Source organism: Antedon mediterranea, chromosome 2, assembly GCF_964355755.1.
Source record: "Antedon mediterranea chromosome 2, ecAntMedi1.1, whole genome shotgun sequence".
Taxonomy (NCBI): domain Eukaryota; kingdom Metazoa; phylum Echinodermata; class Crinoidea; order Comatulida; family Antedonidae; genus Antedon; species Antedon mediterranea.
Window position 1 is genome coordinate 26,114,362 of NC_092671.1, and position 24,332 is coordinate 26,138,693.

Consider the following 24,332-nt stretch of genomic DNA (forward strand, 5'->3'; position numbering starts at 1 on the left):
TTAAAACATTGTTCACATTCTATTTGTATATAGATAAGTACAGGGCCCCAGGGAAGCACAGCCATGTTTTGATCTGGGCCTCCGTGGAAAATAAAGTTGAATTAAATTGTAATTACTAATTAGGTTTATTTTCTTTACAGGCGTATTAATTACCACAGTAGCATTTGAAGACAGCTTAACAGTAATTGAGTTATCTATGAGTAATGAAAATCCAGTCGTAATAACAACATTAAACGTCACTTCTAGTGGAACTGGTGCATCTATTAATGGCTCTAGTTTATGGGAAGCAACAATATTTGTTAATTCAGATGACAGCACTTTTGCAGCTGATCCCATTGGAACACCTGTAGTTTTAGATGAAATGGATCTAGCTGCTGGTGAAGTTAGTATTCAAATAAATAATTCTCTTTGTCTACAAAAAAAGATCTTATTCTTTTTATTGTCTAATTATCCTAATTACCCTTTACAGTTTGGCATTTAAGGGTTTGTCATAATACAATTATTATCATTGTGGTCATGAATTTTTGCGCCTTCTGTTTCATATGCTCTTACAAATCAATTTTTCTGGGGTGAAAGTGCTGTACAAATATCCCATACAGGTACTTTGTTTTAGGTTAAAGTTTAAAACATTTATTATTTCACATGCTTATGAACACAGATATTCCGCATTCAAACCTTATATTTCTTTTTCCTACATTATTATTTCTTTGATGGTCTGTTTTTCCCACCTAGACAATTCAATTCACAAACTTGATGGCAGACATTGACATGACTGATAAAACATGTCTTGATGATGCGATGTACATTTGTGTCAAACTGAAACGGCAAAGCTCCTCAGATCCTGTCTTCAAATTATCTGGAGTATCAGGCTCTGACAATGATTTGATTGGTTGTCAACCAGTCACTTGTTATGGTATGTATTTTCTAACCATGATATTTATGTAAAATACCTTTTTATGTTTAAATTGTAGATAGATATATATTGTATTATTAAATTGAAATTAATAGGAGTTTTATTATACTTTAATAATTGTTATCTGTCCCATAATTTTACATAATATTGTGGAACCCCTGATGAATCTTTGTGCTTTGTAACCCCTCAATAACTATTTTACTCCATTTATAAACTTTTTATTTTTTTTTTAACAATGCACAATTGTAGGCCTATAAAAGCATGATGATAATTGTTTCAATACTTACGTAATTGTACTGGTGCAGTACCAATTGCTTCCTTGGGCTCGAATCTAACGTAAGCCATTAGCGCAAGCTTGGTGATCTAGAGTGTTTTTATTTTCAAGAACTTGAATTCATGGGTTTCCGTCTCACCGAAGAATTACTTGCAATTCACAAGTATTCTCAAATGTATTTAGAGTAAAGTTCAATTATGTCAGAGTGTAGGGCAAACATCCGACCAATTAACTTTTTCCTGGGAAAAAAGATCTGAGTTAAAAAAAGAGCTAATTTGCATTGTTGCAAAAAAAAAAGTTTAAAAAGTTAAAAGTTAAAGTTAAAACTTAAGAAAAGCCACTGCATTGTTTTTGTTTTACTATTGTATTTAATGTCTATGTTTGAATCACTGAGTGTACATACATACATGTTTGGTTTATGTTTATTTGTATGTAGTTTAAGTTGACTGTACCACTAATGAGTGTTGCCACTGATCCAAAAGTGTTTGTCAATAAAGTTGTTATAGTAGTTATTGAATTATCATCCTGTATAGATACATGTATTTATTTTTGCTCCCTACCCAAGACCAATTGACCAAGATAAAGGCATCAGTTGTTTATTTCACTTATACAGTACTTATTTTAAAACTCTATATTGTTTTTGTCTACAGGGGTGTATGTGACAGGTACAACACTTTCTATCACGGACGGTATTGAAATCATTGAGAGGTCTACTTCATCACAAATAACCTACAACCTTGCTATAACAGCCGATAATACAAAAGCAGATGTGGATGGTACAAACCTATGGAGTATTTCCTCTTCTATATATGCTAACAACAATTTCAGTACGGCTGAGCTAATTTCAGCACAGACTACTGTAGACGATGCTTCAGTCAGCAATGGAGCCGGAACAATATCATCAGCGATGGCAACATTTGATGTGTCAACACTTCTGTGTTCACAGATTAACTACTTCTGCACAGTTTTAAGTAAAGGAGCTAATGCTGACCCAAACTTTACACTTACACCAGATCCTGATCAAACTGCTGTACAAGCATGTACTAGTGTAACTTGCAAAGGTAAATCTGGTTTTTATTTTATTAGTTCATAAATAAATAAATGAAACATTGCTAAAAACATTGATTGATTAACCCACTTTTCTAGTACAGTAATGTGTGACCTTGTACAAGGTACTATATACATTATATATGACTCTATATTACTATGTTGTCAAGTGTGTTTGTATATTTTAAAATTTAAGTGCAATCTTGTTTTTTTAGGTGTCATTGTTGACGTAACAACTATCTCTGCTGGTGATGGTGCAACCAACGAATGGCCAATAGTAGAAGGAAAACTTCAGAATGTATTTCTTGATGTAACAGTTACTAAAGATGCTACATCAGCAAATATTTCGGGGACCAACTTGTGGATATTTACTTTTTACCTCAGTGAAGCTGCAGATGGTACAGGGACGAGACTGCATAATGATGATGCTAATCTGGACAACACACAGTCAAATCAAGAATTAACGACTGGCGATCCAGTAGAGTTCACTAATGTTATGGTAAGATTATTACATTAATTTTTGTATTATTGGTCCTGCTAAATGGACCACGGCAATTCTTATGAACATGTTTTACTCCTAGTTTTTTAATTTGCTTATCATTTCTTATAGAAAATATTTTCAATAATACAGAGGTGTATCATGCCCCATTTTGGATGCATCAGTGCCTCTTTTTAAGAAATAGCCAGTGTGTTGGTTTTGCTTTGTTTCCCTTAACTTATTTTCTGCTTTGTCATCTGCTGCTTGATATAATGGATACATCCAGACAAGTACCTTTTGGCAAACCTTTTGGACTTTTCTATATTCCAGTCTTTTCACCCATTTTTAATGATAGTTTTAATTCTGTTTAATGTAAGGTTGTGAATTGGGATTTGAGTGCATTTTTGTGCAACCAGGCTGAATATATATGTGTTGAAATTAAAAAGAACAATGGTGTGTCAAATCCAGATTTCACATTTGAGGGTAACACAGTCGACTGCATGCCATTACAATGTCGTGGTAAGTAAAGAAATTAAATTTAAAGTAAATATTGTACATTTGCCCTTTATGGGTAGAGATTACAGTAGCCTACACAATCAAAATTACAGTAAAATTGTAATTTATTAAAGATGTATTGTCCCCTGAAAAAATAATTTTTTGAAATTTTTTTGTTGAATATGCCATTTTAATGTCACATAATAGTTATTCACTTTGACCAAAAAATGGATCGGAAAAACAATTATTTACCTGAAAAAAACTATAATTTAAAGCAAAAAATAGTCAAATTGGCTGGCATTCAATGTTTTGGTTGAATTTAACTGTTTATTTGGTCATTTTATAAGTGGAAACATAATTTTTTGGGGATTTTTTTCTACGGAAGTGATTAACTTTGTTAAAACTACAAAATGGCATATTCGAGGTCTGATTCTAATAATCTTTATTTTTCATGTTTTTGGGGGACAATACATCTTTAACCAATCAGGTAATTAATTAAAAAATCAAGTGCGCATAATCACTAAAGAACCAGTGGCCCAATCACAATACAACAATTGTCCTTTAATTGCCCTTAAAAATTATCGCATTTATCTGATTAGAATGAGATAATTGTTTGTTAATTTTTCATTCTTTTAAACTTTTTTAACCTTTATCGGTTAATTTTTGGCTGCGAAAAATGGCCTTAATAATCCTTCAGTTCTAGCCTTGAGTACATAAACAATAAATTACCATTAACACAGTATCTGATAGAATGTTGTTAGAGACGCATTCTGTCTTCCGTGAAACATAATTGCATCAGACAATTTATTTACAATGAAAGGAGACAGCGTTGTGATTGGACTTTAATTGATTTTCTCCTTCTATATGCTATTTTCTAGATTTATATTCTATTTGTTTATAGGTTTTGAGATCAACTCAATGGTGTTGACAGTTGATACTGGAAATGATATTATAGAATGGAATCAGAATCATGCTCTAACATTAAGTGTCTTGGTAAACCCTGACACCACATCAGCAGATGCTGCAGGAACTGATTTGTGGAATGCCACTGTCTTCTATAGCCCGATGTCTGACGGGAGTGGTGTGCGTTATGCAGAAACACCTGCTACCGTAGGGGGAGCCTGGAGAAACACTGGTAAATTAAATAAAATCAAAATAACTTTGTATAGAACATTTGGCATCTAATTACAAATGTCTGGACAGGATAAATGATAAAGAAGCTACTGTATATGAGCATACATATATTATAGTGCACTATACTATATACTACACTATATTGTAGTATGATTATATAGATCCAAAATCAAATTACTGAAATGGCAATGCTGTGGGTATCAGTGTCTGGATCTCAATGGGGATACAAATAAATAATTCAAAAACTAAATCAAAACGATAAAGTAAAACAGCCAGAAAGAATTATAACAGAGCATTTCAACCATCCTCAGTGTGAGAGTACTTATGAGATGATAGACATAATATGAGTTACCTGAATGGTTTAGAATAAAATAAGGTAGAACATGACAAAGGAAGGCACAGGCTGTTAAATTATTTATATAGTATCTGTAGTTACCTTTTTTTTCTGTCAGTTACATGCTTGTTTTGGAGAAGTTTCTGTTACCTTTCTTCAGGACATCAGTATACCCTTAAGCTGTTCTAAAAATTCATTAACCTAATCACTGTTATCAATATAATCAACAGATATTTCATCAATGACCTCAGAAACACTTTCAAGCATACAGGCTACAGTGAACTTGGATGGGGCATGTGACAATCTTATGTATGTTTGCATTGAAATTACTCAGTCATCTACTGCGGACACACTATTTACATTTAATGAAGCTGACAGCGAAAATGTTGCATGTACTCTATCATCTTGTACAGGTAGGTTTATGCTTTGTTTTTTTTAAGGGGAAACCTCCCAACTTATAAAAATAAATATATTGGGAATACGGCGGGAAGTTTTACAAAAGCAAACCATTGATAGCGCTATACTATTTTGAATATATATCAAACCACACATGGCGCTATTAAAAAGAAGGCAGACAACTATGTCATTCATGCCAAAGGTCGTGGCAACTCATTATACACATATTTATTACAAGCATCTTACATACCTATATTGGTATGTGGCGTTCAGCAAACTGTGCAAGAGCCGCCCGCGGTTAGGTCCCTAAAACTGTATTTTTTTAACACTGCCCAGAGCCTAGTACAGTTAGTGGTAGAAATTATAATTTGTTTATACATTTTTTGTTTTGAGTTTTTGTTTTTAACACAAAATATTTATTGTGACAGTTAGGAGGTCTTAAAGAGGAAATGGGATCAGTGTCCTGTAGTTAAATTTTCCTACTTTAAATAATTTCTTCTTTGAATTATAGGTGTTGTTATTGAATCTTCAAGTCTAACAATTGAAAGTGGAACACCAATCATTGAAGGAGGAACCAATCAGAACATAGATGTCACTGCCAATTTTGTTCATGATGACAGTGGTGCAGATGTAAATGGAACCGATCTATGGGAAGTGATTGTATTTGGAAGTGTCAGTTTAACAGGGTCTGGAACAAGAACGGCAGAATCACAACACAGCCTTACACCCACAAGCACCATGTTTGATGATTCTACTGATCTTGATTTCACAAGTGTGTCTGTCAATTTCCAGTTAAATGAAGCTATTTGTACAGAAGTTGAATATCTTTGTTTTGAAGTGTTAGAAAACACAGATATGCTTAATCCACCATCCATTGACTTTACTCTTAGTGGAGAAAATGTGGCATGCGCTCTGCTTGACTGCAATGGTATGTGTTTGTACACAAAATTTAATTTCTTTTGAGTTTTTAGAAAATAAATAGAGAGTATAGACATTTTTCTGGCAAAAAAAAATGTGTCCATTTGTCCCTCCTTTCCCTTACTAGCCTATCAACACTAGGTGAATTAATTCACAAAAAATCCAACGTCACTCAGAGAGAAAAACATTGCCCTACACTTTTAATATTTTCCATACAAATAAAACTAGCAATATACTTTTCATTTAGGTCAAATGTCTTCAGAGCTGTTTGATTTGCATGTGCATGTGACTCATTTTCTAAGATCTGATTGTTTGCTTCATAAAAGTCAAACACAAAATATTATGAAGTGAAAATCTCTACTAAAGCTGTCACTAAAATTCATTGTAGAATGAGATTTGTTTAATATGAATATGCATGCTCACAAGCTGATATGTAAATAATTCCACCTAGTGGAAACAGACTTAATGAGGACAAAGTAAAAGATCTTTTCTATACTGTTCTATTTGTTTAATCATAGGTGTTATTGTAACTGACACAACATTAGCTGTAACTAATGGAGAGCCAATCCTGGAGAGAGAAGGGAGTGCAAGTGTTGACCTGTCTATTGCTGTGGTAACGGACAATGCAGGCGCAGTTATTAATGGATCAAATCTTTGGGCATTAACAGTGTTTACTAATGATGAAGCAGATGGTAAAGGGTCAATCTTATTTGAGACACAACTTCCAGGAAGTACAAATGCATTGTGGCCCAGTGTTGACTTTTACCCAGCAGGCAATACCTTTATGTTGAGTGATGTCTCTTTAAACATTGACCTTACAAATATTATCTGCTCTTCGGTAAGTAAAAAAAAGTTTATTCATTTATTTAATTTATTTATTAAACACAAATACAAGGGAAAAAAATAATGATGTCGACCATTTGTAATAAAGTGAAACCTAAGAAAACTAGATATGTCAAACTTATTGGAATAGACATGCATTCTATTCTGACTATAGAAAGTATGAGGTGTGTTTACATTGTATTGTTTACAACACCTTGTTTTTCTCCATAATGATATATATAGTCATTTTGTATCCTGCTGACATAACATTTATTTATTTATTTATTTACTTTGTAGGTGCCTTATATTTGTGTAAATTTGACAAAAGGTGAAAGCCCATCAACAGACTTTACTCTCGATAGCAACCCACAGGATACTGCTCTGTCAGACTGTGTAGAAATTGACTGTCAAGGTAAGTAATTAGTAGTAAAACATATGAAAAGATGAAAATAAATAAATGTGTGAAAGCAATTGAGACTTAAGTTAAGATAATATTGAAATGGTTTAAAAGATATATTGTTCCCCTGAAAAAAATACTTTTTTTAAATGTTTTTGTTGAATATGCCATTTTAATGTCACATAATAGTTATTCACTTTGACCACAATTGGATGGAAAGCAAATTGTTTGCCTGAAATAACTGTAATTTAAAGCAAAAAAAAGTCAAAATGACTGGAAGTAAGTGGGTTTTTAGTTAAATTTAATTGTTTATTTTGTCTTTTTATAGTGAAAACATTTTTGTTTGTGTGATTAATTTAATTAAAACTAAAAAATGGTTTATTCAAATTCTGATTTTGTTAATCTTAATTGTTTTTTAAGTTAATATAATATTGATATATAGTAGTGATTTGAATGTTTTTTGTACCATAAGTAAATTCATCCTATATTTACCGTAATGTCATTCAACAAAATGTTAGGAAATTATGTACTTTGAAGTCTTTTCATACATAGATATACATATGAAATGTCTGCATTCAGTTTAACAAAAAATCATCGATGGATATGTTTGTTGTGGTTACTCAAATTACATATTAATTTCATAAATGTCTTATTTTTATTAAATCAATTTATTTTAGGAGTTGTAGTTGATTCTCTTTCACTAACTATAAATGAAACAGATGAAGAAGTTGTTGAACATTCTGACTCGGATGAAGTCAAATTTAACCTTCAAGTAACTGCTGAAGCTAATACTGTTGAAATTTCTGGTACAAATATTTGGCAATTACGAGTATTCTTGAATGATATGTCAGATGGAATGGGAGACAGCCAAGGAACAGAATTCTACCCTAACATTGGTGACTCTGCCAATGAAGCTCTTGGTGGAAGCTCTGTAACCACATTTAGCATGGAAGACATTACTGCGTCATTTGATCTCCAAGATTTTGTTTGTCCAGCAACAACCTACTTTTGTGTGGAACTCCAGAAAGCTGCTGCAGCTCCAGAATTTACATTGGAGTTTAGCGATTCAAGCATAGTTTGTCAGAGCATAACATGCAGAGGTAAACATACTATTTGCTAGTAAAGCTTGAGCATTATACAAATAAGATATTGAATGAGTTGAATAGATAGAATATTTAATGATGAATCTATTGACTGTTCTGTTTAAAGCGGAACTGAATTAAATAAGTCACCAAATCAAATATAACACATCACATGCTGTTCATTATTTGGCACTAATGAATAATAAACAGCACTATTGAATGTTCAGCTTTTAAAAGAAATGTTAATACATTTCGTCACTTGGGGCTCTTGAAACATGTAGTGGTTACCGTCAATAAGTTTTCTACTCTGCTTCTATAAGACCACTAGGGTTTTCAGGGTTTGTTTATATGCTATAATAATGTCGCATTTGATACACATTCAGCTTCAGAGATACGACTATAGTCCTATCTATAAATGATTTCAAATAAAAACAATTGTAAATTTTATCAAGAGTTTCAATATGAAATCTAGTTGTTTATATTAAATTTTACAATTTGTTTTTCTTAAAGGGGTGGAGCTTATGCAAGTTACAGTTACCATCGACAGTGGTGATATAGTTACTGAATACATATCTACACATCAAGTTACATTAGACTTGACCTTGCTTTCTGCTGACAGTGGAGCGACGATTGTGGGAACTGATCTATGGAGGATTACTACATACCTGAGTGCAGATTCTAATGGTGATGGAGATCGGTTTGCTGAAATGGTAAGAGCTAATCTGGAACCAGCCAATTAGATTAGGGACTTTTCAATTTGCACTATGTCAACTGAAAAGTTTACCAAAATCATGGCAGAGAATGATCTTGCAATGATTTTCTGGAAATATAGTCAAAAGCATATGGTTATGGTTATTTTAAATACAGATTTTAACAATACAGGTTAGAATTATATATTTTATTTTATTGGTTATTTTAAAGATTTTAACAATACATGTTTAGGGCCTTGTTCCTATCACATGTCTTTTTAGATTAAAAATGTACTGACAAAACCACCTAAAACCACAGAAATTCACATTACCAACAGTACATAAAGAAAAATAAAATACAATACTAACTATCTTTGGAAAGAACATTAGATACATAAATCTACAAAAACTATTTCCTATATCAGATGTAGTTTTATAATGATCATAATTCTCTTTTCTTTAAAGATTGCTGAAACTGGTAGCTACCAAGACATAAACCTTCCTACAGCTGTCACCACCCTCCTTGTCGATGTAGTAACTAATTTGGATGTGTCTGATGTCAGCTGCTCTAAATTTGATTATATATGTGTTGAAGTAGCTCAGAGTCCAACATCAAATCCCGATTTTACACTTGACCCTACTCCAGACGATAGTGTGGCAATAGCCTGCACTGCAATTCAATGCACAGGTTTGTTTTTTAGAAGCTTAGGCTCTGTCTACACTATCAAACTAGTTTGAAAAAAAAAAGGTGTGATGTGCCCAAATACATCAGTGATATGGCCTCATCGTGTCCATGAGCATGTTACATTTGTTGCCACATACAGTTTGGTAGAGCTTAAGGAAGCAACAGGACAATTTATTAGTGGAGTTGTTGAACAATGTTCTCACAGCATGTTCAACTTCACTCCAAAGACTTGTTTCAATATGTTGTGTAGAGCATCATGTGTCTGTTTGTAGTGTGTAAAATGGATTTCAACCTCTCTGAAGGACAGTGATTTCCACTCTGAGAAATAAAATAAAAATTGAAACAAAATTTCCTTATTCACTCCAAAAATGTTTTATTTTATTTCAGCATTTTTATTTATTTATTCAACATCAAACAAATTAAAATGAAAATATATGAAGATATATGTTTTCCCTGATTTAATTAGAAAATGATTTTAAGAATTCAAAAATTAAAGTTAACTAATAACTTTTCTTGATTGATCTTTTCTCAGGTCTGCAGCTTGATACATTGGAAATAGATATCTTATCTGGGTCTCCGTTGATTGAACTTACTAATCCTCATTCATTGACCGCTAGCATCACGCTTCTCAGCAACCCAGATGTTGATCTTGATGGCACTGACTGGGATGTTGAGCTGACCATTGGTACTGATGATGACTGTACTGGATCAACGATAATGGCCACTCATGTTAGTATGGTAGACGTCATGATGGGTGAGAACATTGTGCTTCAGAATGTGCAAGGAGATTTCGATCTATCTAACTCATATTGTAATGAGTTGACTTATCTCTGTGTACGAGTAGAGAAAGCTTCAACGGCAACTCCAGATTTTGCCACAAACTCTGAATACATCAAGGGTTCTACACTTATCCCATGCGAAGGTAACTTATAAATGTGATTATTAATTAATTAAAATAGAGACCGGATATATTAGTGATTTCTAAATAATATGTTAGTTACTCATAACTGGAAACTTAAACCACGTGTTAAATTGTAAGTCATATTTTGGTTTGCTGATTCTTTCTATGAGTTTTCTCAGAAAAGAACTATATAGATCTATAGTATACAATTCACTAGTGTGCAAAATATCTAGTACATTGCACCAGTAAAACTGAAAGAAACCATTCGTAGACGAGATTTTTAATCCTCAACAAAATATAATATGAATTAACTTGACCATGATGCAGTCGATACCTAAACTCCTAGATAAAAACTCCCTCTCTAAGGCGTATGAGCTTACTAGTTATTACAGAAGTGGTGTAACGCAGGGGGAAAGTCCTCCTTGTTTAGCACCCCTAAGGAGTCAACAAACGCTGGATGTTTAATTGGAGTTGCTCTGGGGACCCTTAAGTCCTGGGTTTATCCATGGACTTCTCTAGCTGTTAACCACAGTATTACAGTTCCTGTTGTGGACAGACACTTGTTAAGACCATGGTTAGGCAAAATTCATGCTTGGTAACAACTTCATTAGCACATGAATTAGCAAAATAAACTGTTCACCTTTTAGACCTACATTACGCTGATTGCTTATAAAATGATATCATTTATTTTTTCTACAGGTGTTATTATTGATAATGTAACACTAAGTGTGACTGGTAATGATGACCAACCGATTTGTGAAGCTGATATGAACTTCTTAGTCGACCTTGATGTTAGTTTATATTTAGCTGATAATTCTAGAACATTCAATGGTATGTACCGTTCTCTGCCAAGGAGGTTACATTTTCAGCCCTCTATGTTTCTTAGGCCCTGTTCAGACCCATGGCGTTAGACCGTTTTAGCGTACGACGCTAAAAGAATGTGTGTCTGAACAGTTAGGGATTAGCGTACAACGCGTCGTACAACGGTTGTAGCGTTGTAGTGGAAAACGGTTGATAGTACCGTTTTAGCGTACGACGCTACTGTAAGTCAACGTTGTATCCAATCAGAACGTTTCCTGTTATGACGCGAAACAAGAATTGACCTAGGCTGACATCTTGTATCGTCAATGTGTGAGATGGATTTCAATAACAAAAAGGCCAGAATAAATAAGGCCTAACTACACTACAAATACAACTGTTACAAAGGCTACAAACTACTATCAACTGATTACCAATATATTTTCTAACAAATGACTTAAATACATGCACCTTGTATTTAAACATAGGGACTACGATCCCATCCGCTTTTTAGGCCTAGCTAGGCCTAGAGCCATTCACGCATTTCATTCAAGCTAAAAACTAGCGTGGGACATCAAGTCAGTCATTCATACAAGGCAGACTAGACTGGACAAGTTTAATGATGAAAACCTTCTAACTCCTAAACAAATCAGTAAACAAACAAGGGGAGCTCTGTGTCCCTTTTATTAGCAAGTTAAGGGTTATTTTCAACCGACTGGACCAAAGAATATATATCTTTGACTGGACTGGATAGACTAATCACAATCATTTTTTTCTTCATTATTACGAATACGAGGCCTGCTTTATTTTCGTAACACAAGAGCCCGGGGAAAATGTTTTTTACTACAAACAAAATAAAAACAATAGAAACAGAAATTTGGCACTATTATATTTTTCTTAAATAAATGCTGAGGTATGTTTTATTTACGGCAAATTTTGTCATAATTGTAGGGCTGAGATCTAGGCCTATATACAGTGGAAATAATGATGAAAACACGTGGGTAAGAGCACATGAATATGCAACTAGAAACAACCTGGATGACGTACTTCCGTTGTAACGATAATCGTACGCTATGGGTCTGAACACCTCGTTTTTTTCTCTGCGGTTTGTAACGTGACCTTGATAGTAACGTTGTACGCTAAAACGGTCTAACGCCATGGGTCTGAACAGGGCCTTAGTTTATTTGTATGATTAGGGAGCTTTCTAAACAGGCAACTCAGCAGTGTGCAACCTGCAACCGAGCGTGCAAGTCACAGTGTGCATACAGATACAGAAGTCGATTGTTGATTTGGTATTACCTGGAGGGAGGCAATGCAGGGCTTTTGTGCCACAATGATCAATGACCCACACTCTCTTGATTACTATGTAAAACATATTAAAACATTTGGTGCAAGAAAACAAGACAAATGAAATTAACACTAATTTTAAAATTTTGTTTATATTTTTCTTTTAGATGGCGAAGTAGAGAACATTTGGAATCTTACATTATTTACAAGCCCTGACAGTGATGGCAGTACCATCAATGGATCCCCTACAGTTGTTTCATTGATGAATGATCAATTGGCCTATGGAATAGCAAGTATTGCAGGTCGCCAGTTTACCACGACTGATACTCCCTTAGATACCTACGGACTGACATGTGATGAAATGCAGTATTTGTGTATTGTAGCTTCTAAGAGAAATGATATTACTCCTGATATTACCATAACTTTTCCAAATGAACCAACATGCATAGCTGTGACTTGCAAAGGTTAGTACATAATCAGTATGTTTTACTTATCATTTGATTTTATAACACACCTAAATGTGTATTTGTGTATTATTTGTGCAGTATTAGTTCTACTGCATAGAAGAGTTCCATTTAATGGTTCTATTAAATGGTTCTATTGCAAATTATATACATTTTGTGCCACACAAGACTGGTAGTGTGCACTGTCAATAACAGAGCAAAACAAATACAAGCACTGCCTTTTTGAATAGCGTTACGTCTAGCATTTGACATTTTTATTCAAGTAGCAGCGAATCAATTGAATAAAACTTTAATTTAGGACGGTAGGTGTATTAAATAGGAATGTTTTGTATTTTTTAGAATGGAGAGAGTATTTCCTTCATTGAAAGATTGACAGTACTTATTTTAAAAATAGGCTCCACCTAAATTGAATAGTCAATCTGAAATATTCTTCCATTTCAACTAATACAATGTACAATCAACAAGCCAAAAAAAAAAAATCTCAATGACAGGTATAGAATTACCAAAGCATTTTTGAATTAATAAACAGAATTATTCAACAATTAATTAATTAATTCAACATTACTATTACAAAGTTTATTTATACACATACATATTGAATTGAACAAGTAATCTTAATTTTTTCTTTTGTACTTATTTTTTTAAATATCTATTCAAGGTGTTGTCTTTGAAGAAACAAGTGCATCATTTTATGATGCTGATGATAATGAAATCAGGGAACAATCTCCAACAAATGTTACATTTAGTTTTGATATTAATTCTAATGTGGAAAGTGCAGTTTTAAGTGGAACAGATTTGTGGGCTTTTAGCGTGTTTGTAAGTGCTGATAGCAATGGGGCCGAGCCACGTTATGGAGAGACGATGGCAAGTCTCACAGATGTACAGGGAAGCATAGGAATCAGTACACTTGGCAATATTTTATCTTTTACAAATGTTGCAGCATCATTGGATTTGTCAGATCTGCTATGTTTCGAAGACCCTAATTTAGCCTATCGCCTATGTATAATGTTTATGCGTAATTCAGATAGTGATCCTGCCTTTAGTATGACCACTACAAATGGAAATCCCTTGGGACCATACTGCAGTATTGTTTCTTGTAGAGGTAAGCTACAGTACTTAACACACCTGTTACTATAAGATTGAAGAGATACTTTATTTGTTGCATAGAGTATAATGACTTTTGTTAAAGACCCAATACTACTGTTTTTGCCATGACTTGTCGTGTAAAATTTGGCAGGAATTTTAAATGAACAAAGGAATCTTTGGATATTTATTTAATTTAATAACTTGGATAAAGAAATTCTTTATCATTATTATTCATTTAAGGTTAACAATTAATATTGTTTGATTAAATTATTTATATACTTTAACTAACCCATCGTAAAATTAACCACTTGTGAATTATTTGTTTAATGAAGTTCTAATTAAGTTTCTTTGACCTACAGGTGTTGAAATAACAGGTGCAACAGTGGAAACAACTAGTGGAGATCCTGTATTGGAACGAAATAGCAACACCATTGGATTCTCAATAACATTGGAATCTGATCCAGAGGGGGCTAATGCAATTGGTGACAATTTGTGGGCGCTGACAGCAGACCTCAAAGACAGAGTAAGTTATAATTTGTTTTGTATGTTTAGAACATTATAAATGTACAACTCAAGTTCTTATATTTGTATTGTCACATGCCTACAACTTAATTTAATTCTAAGTCATATAACAAACTGGGAATTTCGTATATAATTAAGTGACATCACACATTTCAAAGGCTTCCTGTGTACCTATTCCCTTGGACACTAAACATCTCTTTTTATATATTTAATTATTAATAAATACTTACTACATTCAGCTTAATGACACTTATATTGATACTCCTGTTTTATAATACTAATTGCCATGAAGTTTACACTCTTTATTTAATTGTTATATTTTTATGTGAATTTATGTCCAAGACACACCATTTCTTTAAGACTGTTTTTGAATAAAATTGATTTAGGATGGTAATGATTTTACACCAGAAGAGAATGTTGTAATAACAGTAAGTGAAGCTGGTGAAGATTTGACTGCAGGAACTGATCTGGAACTCTCTGGTTTGACAGTATCTGTAGATTTAACCAATTTCATCTGCGAAGACCAAATTCAGCTCTGTGTTAATCTTCAGAAGGATTCTGGAGCCAATCCAGACTTTACTCTAATGCTAGCTTCTGGCGTTTTTCCTTCCTGCGTTGATATAGAGTGTGAAGGTATAATTCAACCAATTGAACATTTAATTATAACAATGTTTTGTAGAGTGTACAATATTAATATATCTCAATTTCATTTTCGATTACATTTAGATTAAAAACGTCCTTTTTAATTTTACTTGTTTATGTATTTTATGTACAGTACTACTAATAGCCAACCCTGTAATATAGCATTTTGACTACAAAGTGAAATGTGAGATATGGTAATATTGTGAATTAATTTCAGGTGTTGTGATAACCAGCTCAACATTAACAGAAACCAGTAGTGCTACTTTCAAAGAAGGCAGCAACAATCAGGATGTAGAGATAGATCTCCGCTTTCTGGTTGCAGACGATGCTGGTGGGATTGACGGCAGTGATCAGTGGAATATTAAAGTTTTTGTAAACAATGCATCTGATGGAAGTGGTGATGTGTATTCAGAAGTTTACAGCATACTGCCTGCAAATTTGCCTAATATACCAGCCATTCCTGGGGAAAATTTGGATTTCAGCTCGATCATGGCAACTTTGGACTTTTCTAGCCCGGAGTACTTAACATGTCGTGATATCAAATACCTCTGTGCAACTCTAGAGAAGGCTGATACAGCAACCAAGAATTTCAGCCTTTCAGGGCGTCCCACTGAGGCTGTTACAGCTTGTCAGGAAATTGACTGTGAAGGTGTCATTATAGAGACAACAGAACTCACTATTACCACATCTGATCCATTTGTAAAGGAAGGAAGTACTGAGACTCTTGAGTTTAACATTGTAATGACTCCAGATAGTGGGTCTTCAACTTTAACCAATGGTGCTTCACTGTGGACTGTTGAAGCTTTTGGCAGCTCGATAAGTGATGGTTCAGGTGATCGTTTCGCTTCAGTTGTGGTGATAAATCCGTCTGAAGTTGGAATGGTTGGAGTTACTCCAGGTTAGTCATTTTAGTAAAACATAAATAATGCCTTATACAACAAAGAGTTATAATGTTCAAGCGCGAAAGTTTCAATAGTTTTTATTTGAGTTGTATATATTTTAAGACTTTCAAATACAAATAATACAAGCCCTCCACATGTTATTTTTTATTCAGCATCAGAAAAAAAAAACGATTGTTAGCCAAGCAATGTGCAGAAGTAAATGGTCGACACATATTTACACTTTCAGTGATTATACCTTTTAAAGGTATATGCAGTAAATTTGAATAAATATAAAGTCTCAAGTCTGAATTTTAAAATTCATTTCAGAAAGAAAGAAAAACAACGATTTTGTAAGGATTACTGTTTTGTGCTTCCATCTGTATGTGTCCCATCTATAGAATGATATCGGAATCCTATAAATATTAATTAATTTGATGAATATGAAGACAACTTTTTGAATAACTAAATTTATTAAATCTTTCTCACACCACAGGATCTACAACAGATCTTACTGGATTTGAAGTAATGTTCGACTTGACTGATATCAGCTGTTCGGATTTCAACCACATGTGTGTGGAGGTATCTCGCAACCAAGCGGCTGACCCTTTCTTCACACTTGATGGTTCACCGACCGATGCTTCTCTTGTGGGATGTGTAGAAATTGAATGCATTGGTAAGTATTAGAAATATGTCATGATAAAAGATTTGTGTCAATCAAACCGAAAATACCATAGGCATAAAATGCTGTCAAACCTCGAAAGGAAGCCCATGGGATTTTTCTTTTTTTAGGACTCTTGGTGGGCTTGTTGCAAACAAAAGAGGGGACTTCTTTACAAAATGAATGTTGTAAATGTTGTGAATTGCTACTAGAATAATATGATTCTTGAGACATTCCCTGCCAATTTTACATATTTTGCCAACATAGCAGACAATTTACGATCAAAACACCATTTGGAAAAGCATAAACTGTACAAATAATAATGATATAAACACAACCATACATTATTAGTCGGTATTTTTTTTGTTCAGGTGTTCGTGTAACTGGTGGAACTATTGATGTAGAATCTAACACATTACCTGTTTTAGAAGGCTTAGAAACATTAAACATTGGATTGAACGTACAATTTAATACTCATAGTAGTGGAGCTGATATTATGGGCGCCGATCTCTGGAACCTACAGGTAAGGTTGTTTTCATCTAGTCTATTTTTATTTATGTTTATGTTCTTCCTATTTCTGTGATGTTGCATTGTGCCTAATATGTTCTGTGTGAATTATGGTTACACCCATATATTCGTATTTGTATTATTGAGCACTGTATCTTGCATATAAGCATTGACCCTTGTTGTTGTACTAGTAGTATACAATATATACACATCAATACAAGAAAACCTATTTATTATAATTTCATGTTCAGAGAGTCTCTACTTGCCGCATTCAATCTGTATATCCCAAAGCATTATGGGGTTTTTTTTCTTAGGCCTCTTTTGAACTTTGAAATTGTATGCCTATTTATATCGATATGCAATTTTAGGGTAGCTTAAAACTATTTGTATTGTATTTTGAAAGAATGTTTTGCCATTTTATTTTGATTGCAGTGCATAATGTTGAATTTATTCAAATTATTAATGTTTCACCTCCTGCCTAGCTAGACTTAGGCAGCTATACCATTACAAAACTTTGACAGGCAACTGGAAATAATCTATGCTAAATCTGTTTTTTTCCAACCATTCCACGTCTTTTAGAGATTAGTTAATCAAATTTATACAAACAATCTGAAGCTAATTTAAATGATTTTTTTTGTCTAAATTAGTACATACATCTCTCCAAAAATGTACTTCTGTCGCAAAACCTGTCATCACACTCAATTTTTGCAGCGTATTCCAATAGTAAAAGTATAAAAAAAATACTTTCCAAATGATAAGATTTTTTTTTGTACACGAAAAAATACTATTGAACGACCATTCAATAGTGCCATGTGACTCACAATCATGCAATCAAATGATATATTTAGGTGTAAATTATTATTATTAATTTTTTTTAAAGTATTTTTTTGCCATATGTTATATGTTAAAAAAATTCTCCCTCAAATGTTTCTTTTAGGTGTTCACATCATCAAGTGCCACCGGAATGCCAGCTACATCGCCAAAAGTGTCTGGAATATTAGATGGTACATCTAATAGTCAGCAGGCAATTGCTGGAAATAGTCTGACTTTCAATAGTTTGATGGCTGATCTTAACACCACTGCCACGACATGTGGTAATGAACTGTATGTCTGTGCAGAGTTGGTTAGAGACACGTCATCAGACCCTGAGTTTACCCTGAATGGTTACGATGCAAGTGTGCCAGAAATTAATGATGACATGCTTACGGTGTGTACAACAGTAGATTGTCAAGGTAAGAGACTAGTATTGATAATGCACTATAAATGTATGTATAATGTACCACAACAATACAGTATCCACTATTTTAAGGATTACTAAAATTGATTTACTAAAAAAATATTAGGAGTACAGTTTATTTAAGAATTCACTGTGTTTCTATTCCATCATGGAATATTTGTTTGTAGCCACTTTCTTCTGTAAAAAAATATCTGATATAAAATTAATCCCTATAGTTTCATATTAAATTTATTATTTTAACAAATTTTATGACATAAATTAAAAATACCACTGATTATGATTATCATCATCACTATCATTCCCTCTGCTAATCAATTTGATTCTCTTTTGTTGGCCCGATGGTCTGTCTATATAATATTCAACTTTTTTATATAACAGAGCATTGCACAATCTCTAAACGTTCTTTACTTTTATCCAATTCTAATTACAGGTGTAGTTATTAGTACTTCAAGTTTAACTGTTACTGATGGTGGTAGTATAATTGAGAATGAGAACTTATTCTCTGTAACACTTGATGCCTCATTTACATCAGAGGCAGATAGCGGTGCTGTCAATGGTGATGGTAACTGGGGTTTGCAAGTGTTTATCAATGATGCAAGCGATGGAACTGGTGATTCTTTCAGCACATTAACAACTGCTGATTTAGGATCAGATGCTGATTTAGATCTTGAAGCTGGCAATTCTGTCACATTTTCCAATGTTAATGTTGATCTTGACCTCTCCAATATTGTCTGTGAGGGGTTAACAACTTATTTATGTGTGAATCTGATAAAAGGAAGTGGCAGAGATTTCTCTTTGGAAGGCACTCCTGATGACAGTGTTTTAACAGTTTGCGAAGAAGTTAGATGTGTTGGTAAGCTATTTACAAGAATATTAACTTTCATTTTTATAAATGAGAATCTAAATAAGTTTTTCACAATTGTGTTTTGTGGAGAAAGAACAATTCATTTTGAATTTATGATAATGGAAACCTTAAATTATAAATTATGGTCAGTTTTCTTTACACACAATAGTTTTTTTTTTTATAATATTGAAACTCTAAAGTTTTGAAAAATACCAGATAAAGATGTCCTTAAAATAGAAATGCCAAAAAAATTACATGTCACATACAATTTCCATTATAATATACAAATGGCTAATGAACAGTGCAAATATCAACGACAGATATGAGGAGAATGTAAAGTAAAGTGTCTATTATAACAGTACTGATTATTTTTTTGTAGGCGTTACTATTATCAGTAGTACTATTAGTGTAACTTCACCTACTGTTAGAGAGAACCAAGACAACCTTAATGTATTGGTTGATTTCTCAATGACTGCTAGTGCTTTGTCTGCAAGTGTCAGTGGTTCTGGTCTGTGGAGTGTTACAGTATTCACCAACTCAGATAACACCGGAAAGGATCCGTCACATGCATTTTCTACAGAAATTACTCTTACATCAGCACAGTCACAAGAAGGTAAAAGCAATGATTCATAAACAAAATAAATGGTTTGATGGTTTAAATTTGTATAGCGCAAAATACATCTCTATGCACTGTGTAAAAAGAAAGAAAGTGTTATTGTTAAAAAAAACAGGAAATAGTCTATTTCGTCTGGGCCAAGGATTTCCTACAGGCATTAGATGCTTGAGAAGACGTTTGGTCAGGATTATTTGCCTGAACACTCACAGGTATGATCCTACCCCGAAAGCTAGATCGAGATAAGATCCACTACTTTGCAGTAGGCCAGCGAAACGTACATGTCACAGATGGTTGTACTTGCGGCCACACAGATATGCTGAATACCAGTCTAGCGCCAATCAATCTTTCAAGGTTGATCTGGTTGATAAAAGGGATAGGAGGACAACCCTTGACCGTTGCCTGGAGTGTCCTTTGGACTATTTGCACTTGTACTCATAGATTTCCAAGATCACTGTAACAACTAACATGTAATGGTTTTGATTTTAGGTGTTGTTCCAGACCAAACCACTACCCTCTCAGACCTTACATTCTCGATGGATCTTGACAGGATAAGTTGTGAGATTGTGCCATTCATTTGTGCTAATATTAGCCGCAATCAAGGAGACTTTTCTTTTACAGCAGAAAATAATACGGATACCGCATGTACTCCTCTTTCATGCAATGGTATTTATTCTTTTTTTAGAATTAATTTATTAAAATTTATTATAACACATCTGTGTAAATAATATAATACCATCTGTCATTTACATGGACAACAGAATTTATAATTAAATGTCCCACCGATAAGTATACATTTTACATACAGTACAGTATACAGTAAAGAAATTAAAAGTTTTTATTCTATAATTATAGAATAACCATTTATACTTTCCTTGATGAATATCATATTTTTACACGTCACACATGATCTGTAAGAACAATCAAACTGATTTATTGTAACGATGTTATTGATGAAGTCATAAAATATTATTTTCATCAACGATTGCATTTAATGGTTATTATATAGTTTTTGTTTTCTGTATAACAAATTTACAATTATCTATCTATCATCATTCAGTATCGTCCTAGTATAAACGGACCTTAAGGGAGTTTGAATTTTAGTGTTTTTGTTTCATGTTCATACTAATCTTTAATGTCATATTTTCACAGGAGTTATTATTGTTGAATTAACTTATGGAGCAGAAGGTGTAAGTTCAGATCCAGTAGAACATGACAGTAACTATCAGTTCCAGATCACACCATATGTATTGGTTTCTGACGACAGTGCCTTACTTGGATCTGGTCTTAGACTTTGGGATTATCGTTTTTTTGCAAATACAGAGCAAGATGGTTCAGGAGACAACAATGGAATTGAACACATTATTCCAGATGTCACGTCTAATATCAATTCACATGGTTATAACTTGTTTACCCCAAAGACTGTAACGTTTGACCTTTCATCAATTGAGTGTGATCAGGTTTGTAAAATTATTTTTATTTTTGTATTTACTTTGTTTTGTTTTATTTATTTATTCAACCAACATATCACATTTATGTTTGCAGACACCACATGCATTTCTGAAAGGAAAATATGGTTGAGAATGTCGCTTTTCATCACAAAACAATTTTTCCAAGCAAAATATTCATTTTCATGTTCTGGGACCCCAAAAGCAACAGAGTCACCATAACATGAATTATCTGGTGCCCCAGAAGAACATAATTACATAAAATTAAAAATCAATATAAATATCAGAAATATTAGAAGAAGAAAGCGGCAAATTTGTTTAGAATTTAAAAATGAAATGTTAAAACCCTGTACCTAGGTCAGAATTGAACTTTCCTCTCTCATTTTTAATTTATAGATTCCGTACATCTGCTTAACATTATCAAAAAGCAGCAATCCAACCCGGCTTTTCACATTGCAACCATTCCCTGATGCAAGCATTCTTACAGCGTGTGTGGAAGTCATGTGTAAAGGTACACTGAAGTTTTCATTTGTTCTTGTTGATAGAGATTGAGATGGCTTTCATTGTCTTTAGACATTTGATTCTCAAAGTTAAATGTCATGTGAATCTATAGGCGTACAGATTTACACCTAATTTTAGCTGTAAATTAACTTCTAATCATATCATAGATTTATCAAGCAAAATTGTTTGCTAATGCAATGATTAAGCCAGTCTTTTCACAAAGTGAGTGGCTGAATGGAAGAGTTTGAGGCTTGCTCACTCACTCCATAGTTCTGATGGTAGAACAAGTCTTCTCAGATAAAGAAAACCACATATCCATTGTACACAAAATATTTGTGTGCACTTTAAAGAACTTAGTATATCTTACAAGACAAGTAGTTACACCATGTCCTAGTTTACACAAGCACTGTGGCACTAGACATAAGGGAGAATGCCATAGATGGCTGCACCTAGTGAAAACTGTAATATATAAGTCCACATAGAACTCATTCATTATGAAGCTCCTTTGAGTATGTTGATTTATAAAAAGGGCGCTAAAAAAATAGGGTATTTTTTTTAGTTATACAGTAAAAGTACATAAATGAGAATAGAAAAGAGAAACAATCTTTTAAAATTTTTTTTAGGGGTGGAAGTAACGCAGGCTGCACTGACCATCAACACAGGAGCTGATATCTCAGAGGGTGACTCTGCACATACTTTTGACATAAGTGCTGCTTTCAGCATAGATCCAACTGGTGCTACCATTGCTGGTGATGGTCTCTGGCAGTTGACACTCTTTGCAACTCGTGAAAGTGATGGAACAGGAACAAGATATATAGAGAACCTGGTGACACTAGGGTCACAAGAAGACAATGATATCAACAATGATCAACTTGCTCTACTCAATCTACAGGTTAGTGGTAGTGTATGTAATTTAATACCTTTAAAGTTAAATTTGTAATCCCTACTAGGTGTGAAATTCAAAGATCTTACAAACTGAAGGCTAGGCAGAAAACAAACTGAAGATCAAAAGTTCAGATCTTGAATCTGATGTTATATCAATTTTTTTATTTTGCTTTATGTTTTGTAGACAACTGTTTCGTTGGAAAATGAGTACTGTTCTAACCTCATGTATTTATGTGTTGAACTGGGAAAAGGAAATTCTCCTCAACCACAAGACTTTACACTGGATGGTGAACTGATTGGTTGCCAGCCTTTAGAATGCTTGGGTAGGTTGCTCTTATGGTATTAAATAATGTAGATATTGAAAGAATGATATTTAGTTACATTAAAATAACACAAAACATAGTTTTCAAACCATGACCATATTAATATATTAGACTTACATCGAGCAAAACTGTGTCAAGGAATCATGTGTCAAGTATTTATTTAAAAAGAATCTTGTATGATTTAGAGACACCACATTTTGGAGATGATAGTTTCATAAATACATAGTACTTTCTAAAGCCAATTTTTTTATTTATTTTTTTAACAGCTATTACTATTACCGATACATCTGTAACAACTTCAAGTTCACTTATCGAAAATTCTGTTGGTAACACTATAACACTGTCCGTAACTCTTGATAGTGAAGATAATAGTCTTGAGTCAGTGACAAACCTGTGGCTTATCACTGTCTTTACAAGCGATCAGGATACAACCGACCCAAGTTCTGATCGTTTTAACGAAGCAAATGGTGCCATCAGTAGCACACTTGAAACACAACGTTTGACTGCTGGTACGCCATTGATCTTTGATCCTGTAGCTGTGTCTGTAGATGTAGAGACAACTTGTGTTCAGGCAGCTTACATATGTGTGGAAGTCCGTCAAGCCACCACAGCCCAACCACGAGTTGTCTTAATTGGACAGACTATTGGATGCTCAGAGATTACTTGTAGAAGTAAGTTAAATAGCAACTGTTAATTTTAAAATTGCTCTTGTTTAAAATGTAATCTATGGCATAGTGCAATGAATGTTTTGAGTGCCTTAACAAGGCACAGCTTATAATTAATGGACATTGTTTTTTATATATATATATACTGTAGAGTTTTTATGATGTTAATTTATATAGTATACAAATAATATAATTAGTTGGATGGTGAGAAAAGGAGCCTTATTAAATAGAGTTGTCGATCTTTCTATCAAATTAAATATTCTCTCCATTAAAAAAATTGAAAAATTACTTATACTAGACCACTGTCCAAATAAAATCCCAAGATAAGAATTATGTACATATTTGAAGTTATTTATAAATCTAGGATAACAATATTTATTTGGCAACCATACAGTTATATACTGTA

At 33.4% G+C, this 24,332-nt stretch overlaps 1 protein-coding gene across 1 annotated transcript in view; it reads left to right on the plus strand.

Annotated features, from left to right (window-relative positions):
* Positions 1-24,332, plus strand: part of LOC140040793 (uncharacterized) — a 59,371-nt gene that overhangs the window by 11,092 nt on the left and 23,947 nt on the right. The window contains exons 11-41 of the mRNA XM_072086971.1: positions 141-382; positions 733-913; positions 1,838-2,248; positions 2,450-2,733; positions 3,090-3,231; positions 4,109-4,342; positions 4,906-5,088; positions 5,583-5,999; positions 6,508-6,827; positions 7,109-7,223; positions 7,886-8,308; positions 8,801-9,000; positions 9,445-9,667; positions 10,197-10,586; positions 11,265-11,396; positions 12,818-13,114; positions 13,773-14,216; positions 14,560-14,723; positions 15,109-15,355; positions 15,582-16,262; positions 16,739-16,918; positions 17,275-17,426; positions 18,348-18,642; positions 19,078-19,500; positions 19,871-20,104; positions 20,594-20,770; positions 21,257-21,564; positions 21,949-22,063; positions 22,677-22,945; positions 23,123-23,261; positions 23,528-23,932. Of these exons, the coding sequence (XP_071943072.1) occupies positions 141-382; positions 733-913; positions 1,838-2,248; positions 2,450-2,733; positions 3,090-3,231; positions 4,109-4,342; positions 4,906-5,088; positions 5,583-5,999; positions 6,508-6,827; positions 7,109-7,223; positions 7,886-8,308; positions 8,801-9,000; positions 9,445-9,667; positions 10,197-10,586; positions 11,265-11,396; positions 12,818-13,114; positions 13,773-14,216; positions 14,560-14,723; positions 15,109-15,355; positions 15,582-16,262; positions 16,739-16,918; positions 17,275-17,426; positions 18,348-18,642; positions 19,078-19,500; positions 19,871-20,104; positions 20,594-20,770; positions 21,257-21,564; positions 21,949-22,063; positions 22,677-22,945; positions 23,123-23,261; positions 23,528-23,932 (8,427 nt within the window). The remainder of the gene's footprint in view (positions 1-140; positions 383-732; positions 914-1,837; positions 2,249-2,449; positions 2,734-3,089; positions 3,232-4,108; positions 4,343-4,905; positions 5,089-5,582; positions 6,000-6,507; positions 6,828-7,108; positions 7,224-7,885; positions 8,309-8,800; positions 9,001-9,444; positions 9,668-10,196; positions 10,587-11,264; positions 11,397-12,817; positions 13,115-13,772; positions 14,217-14,559; positions 14,724-15,108; positions 15,356-15,581; positions 16,263-16,738; positions 16,919-17,274; positions 17,427-18,347; positions 18,643-19,077; positions 19,501-19,870; positions 20,105-20,593; positions 20,771-21,256; positions 21,565-21,948; positions 22,064-22,676; positions 22,946-23,122; positions 23,262-23,527; positions 23,933-24,332) is intronic.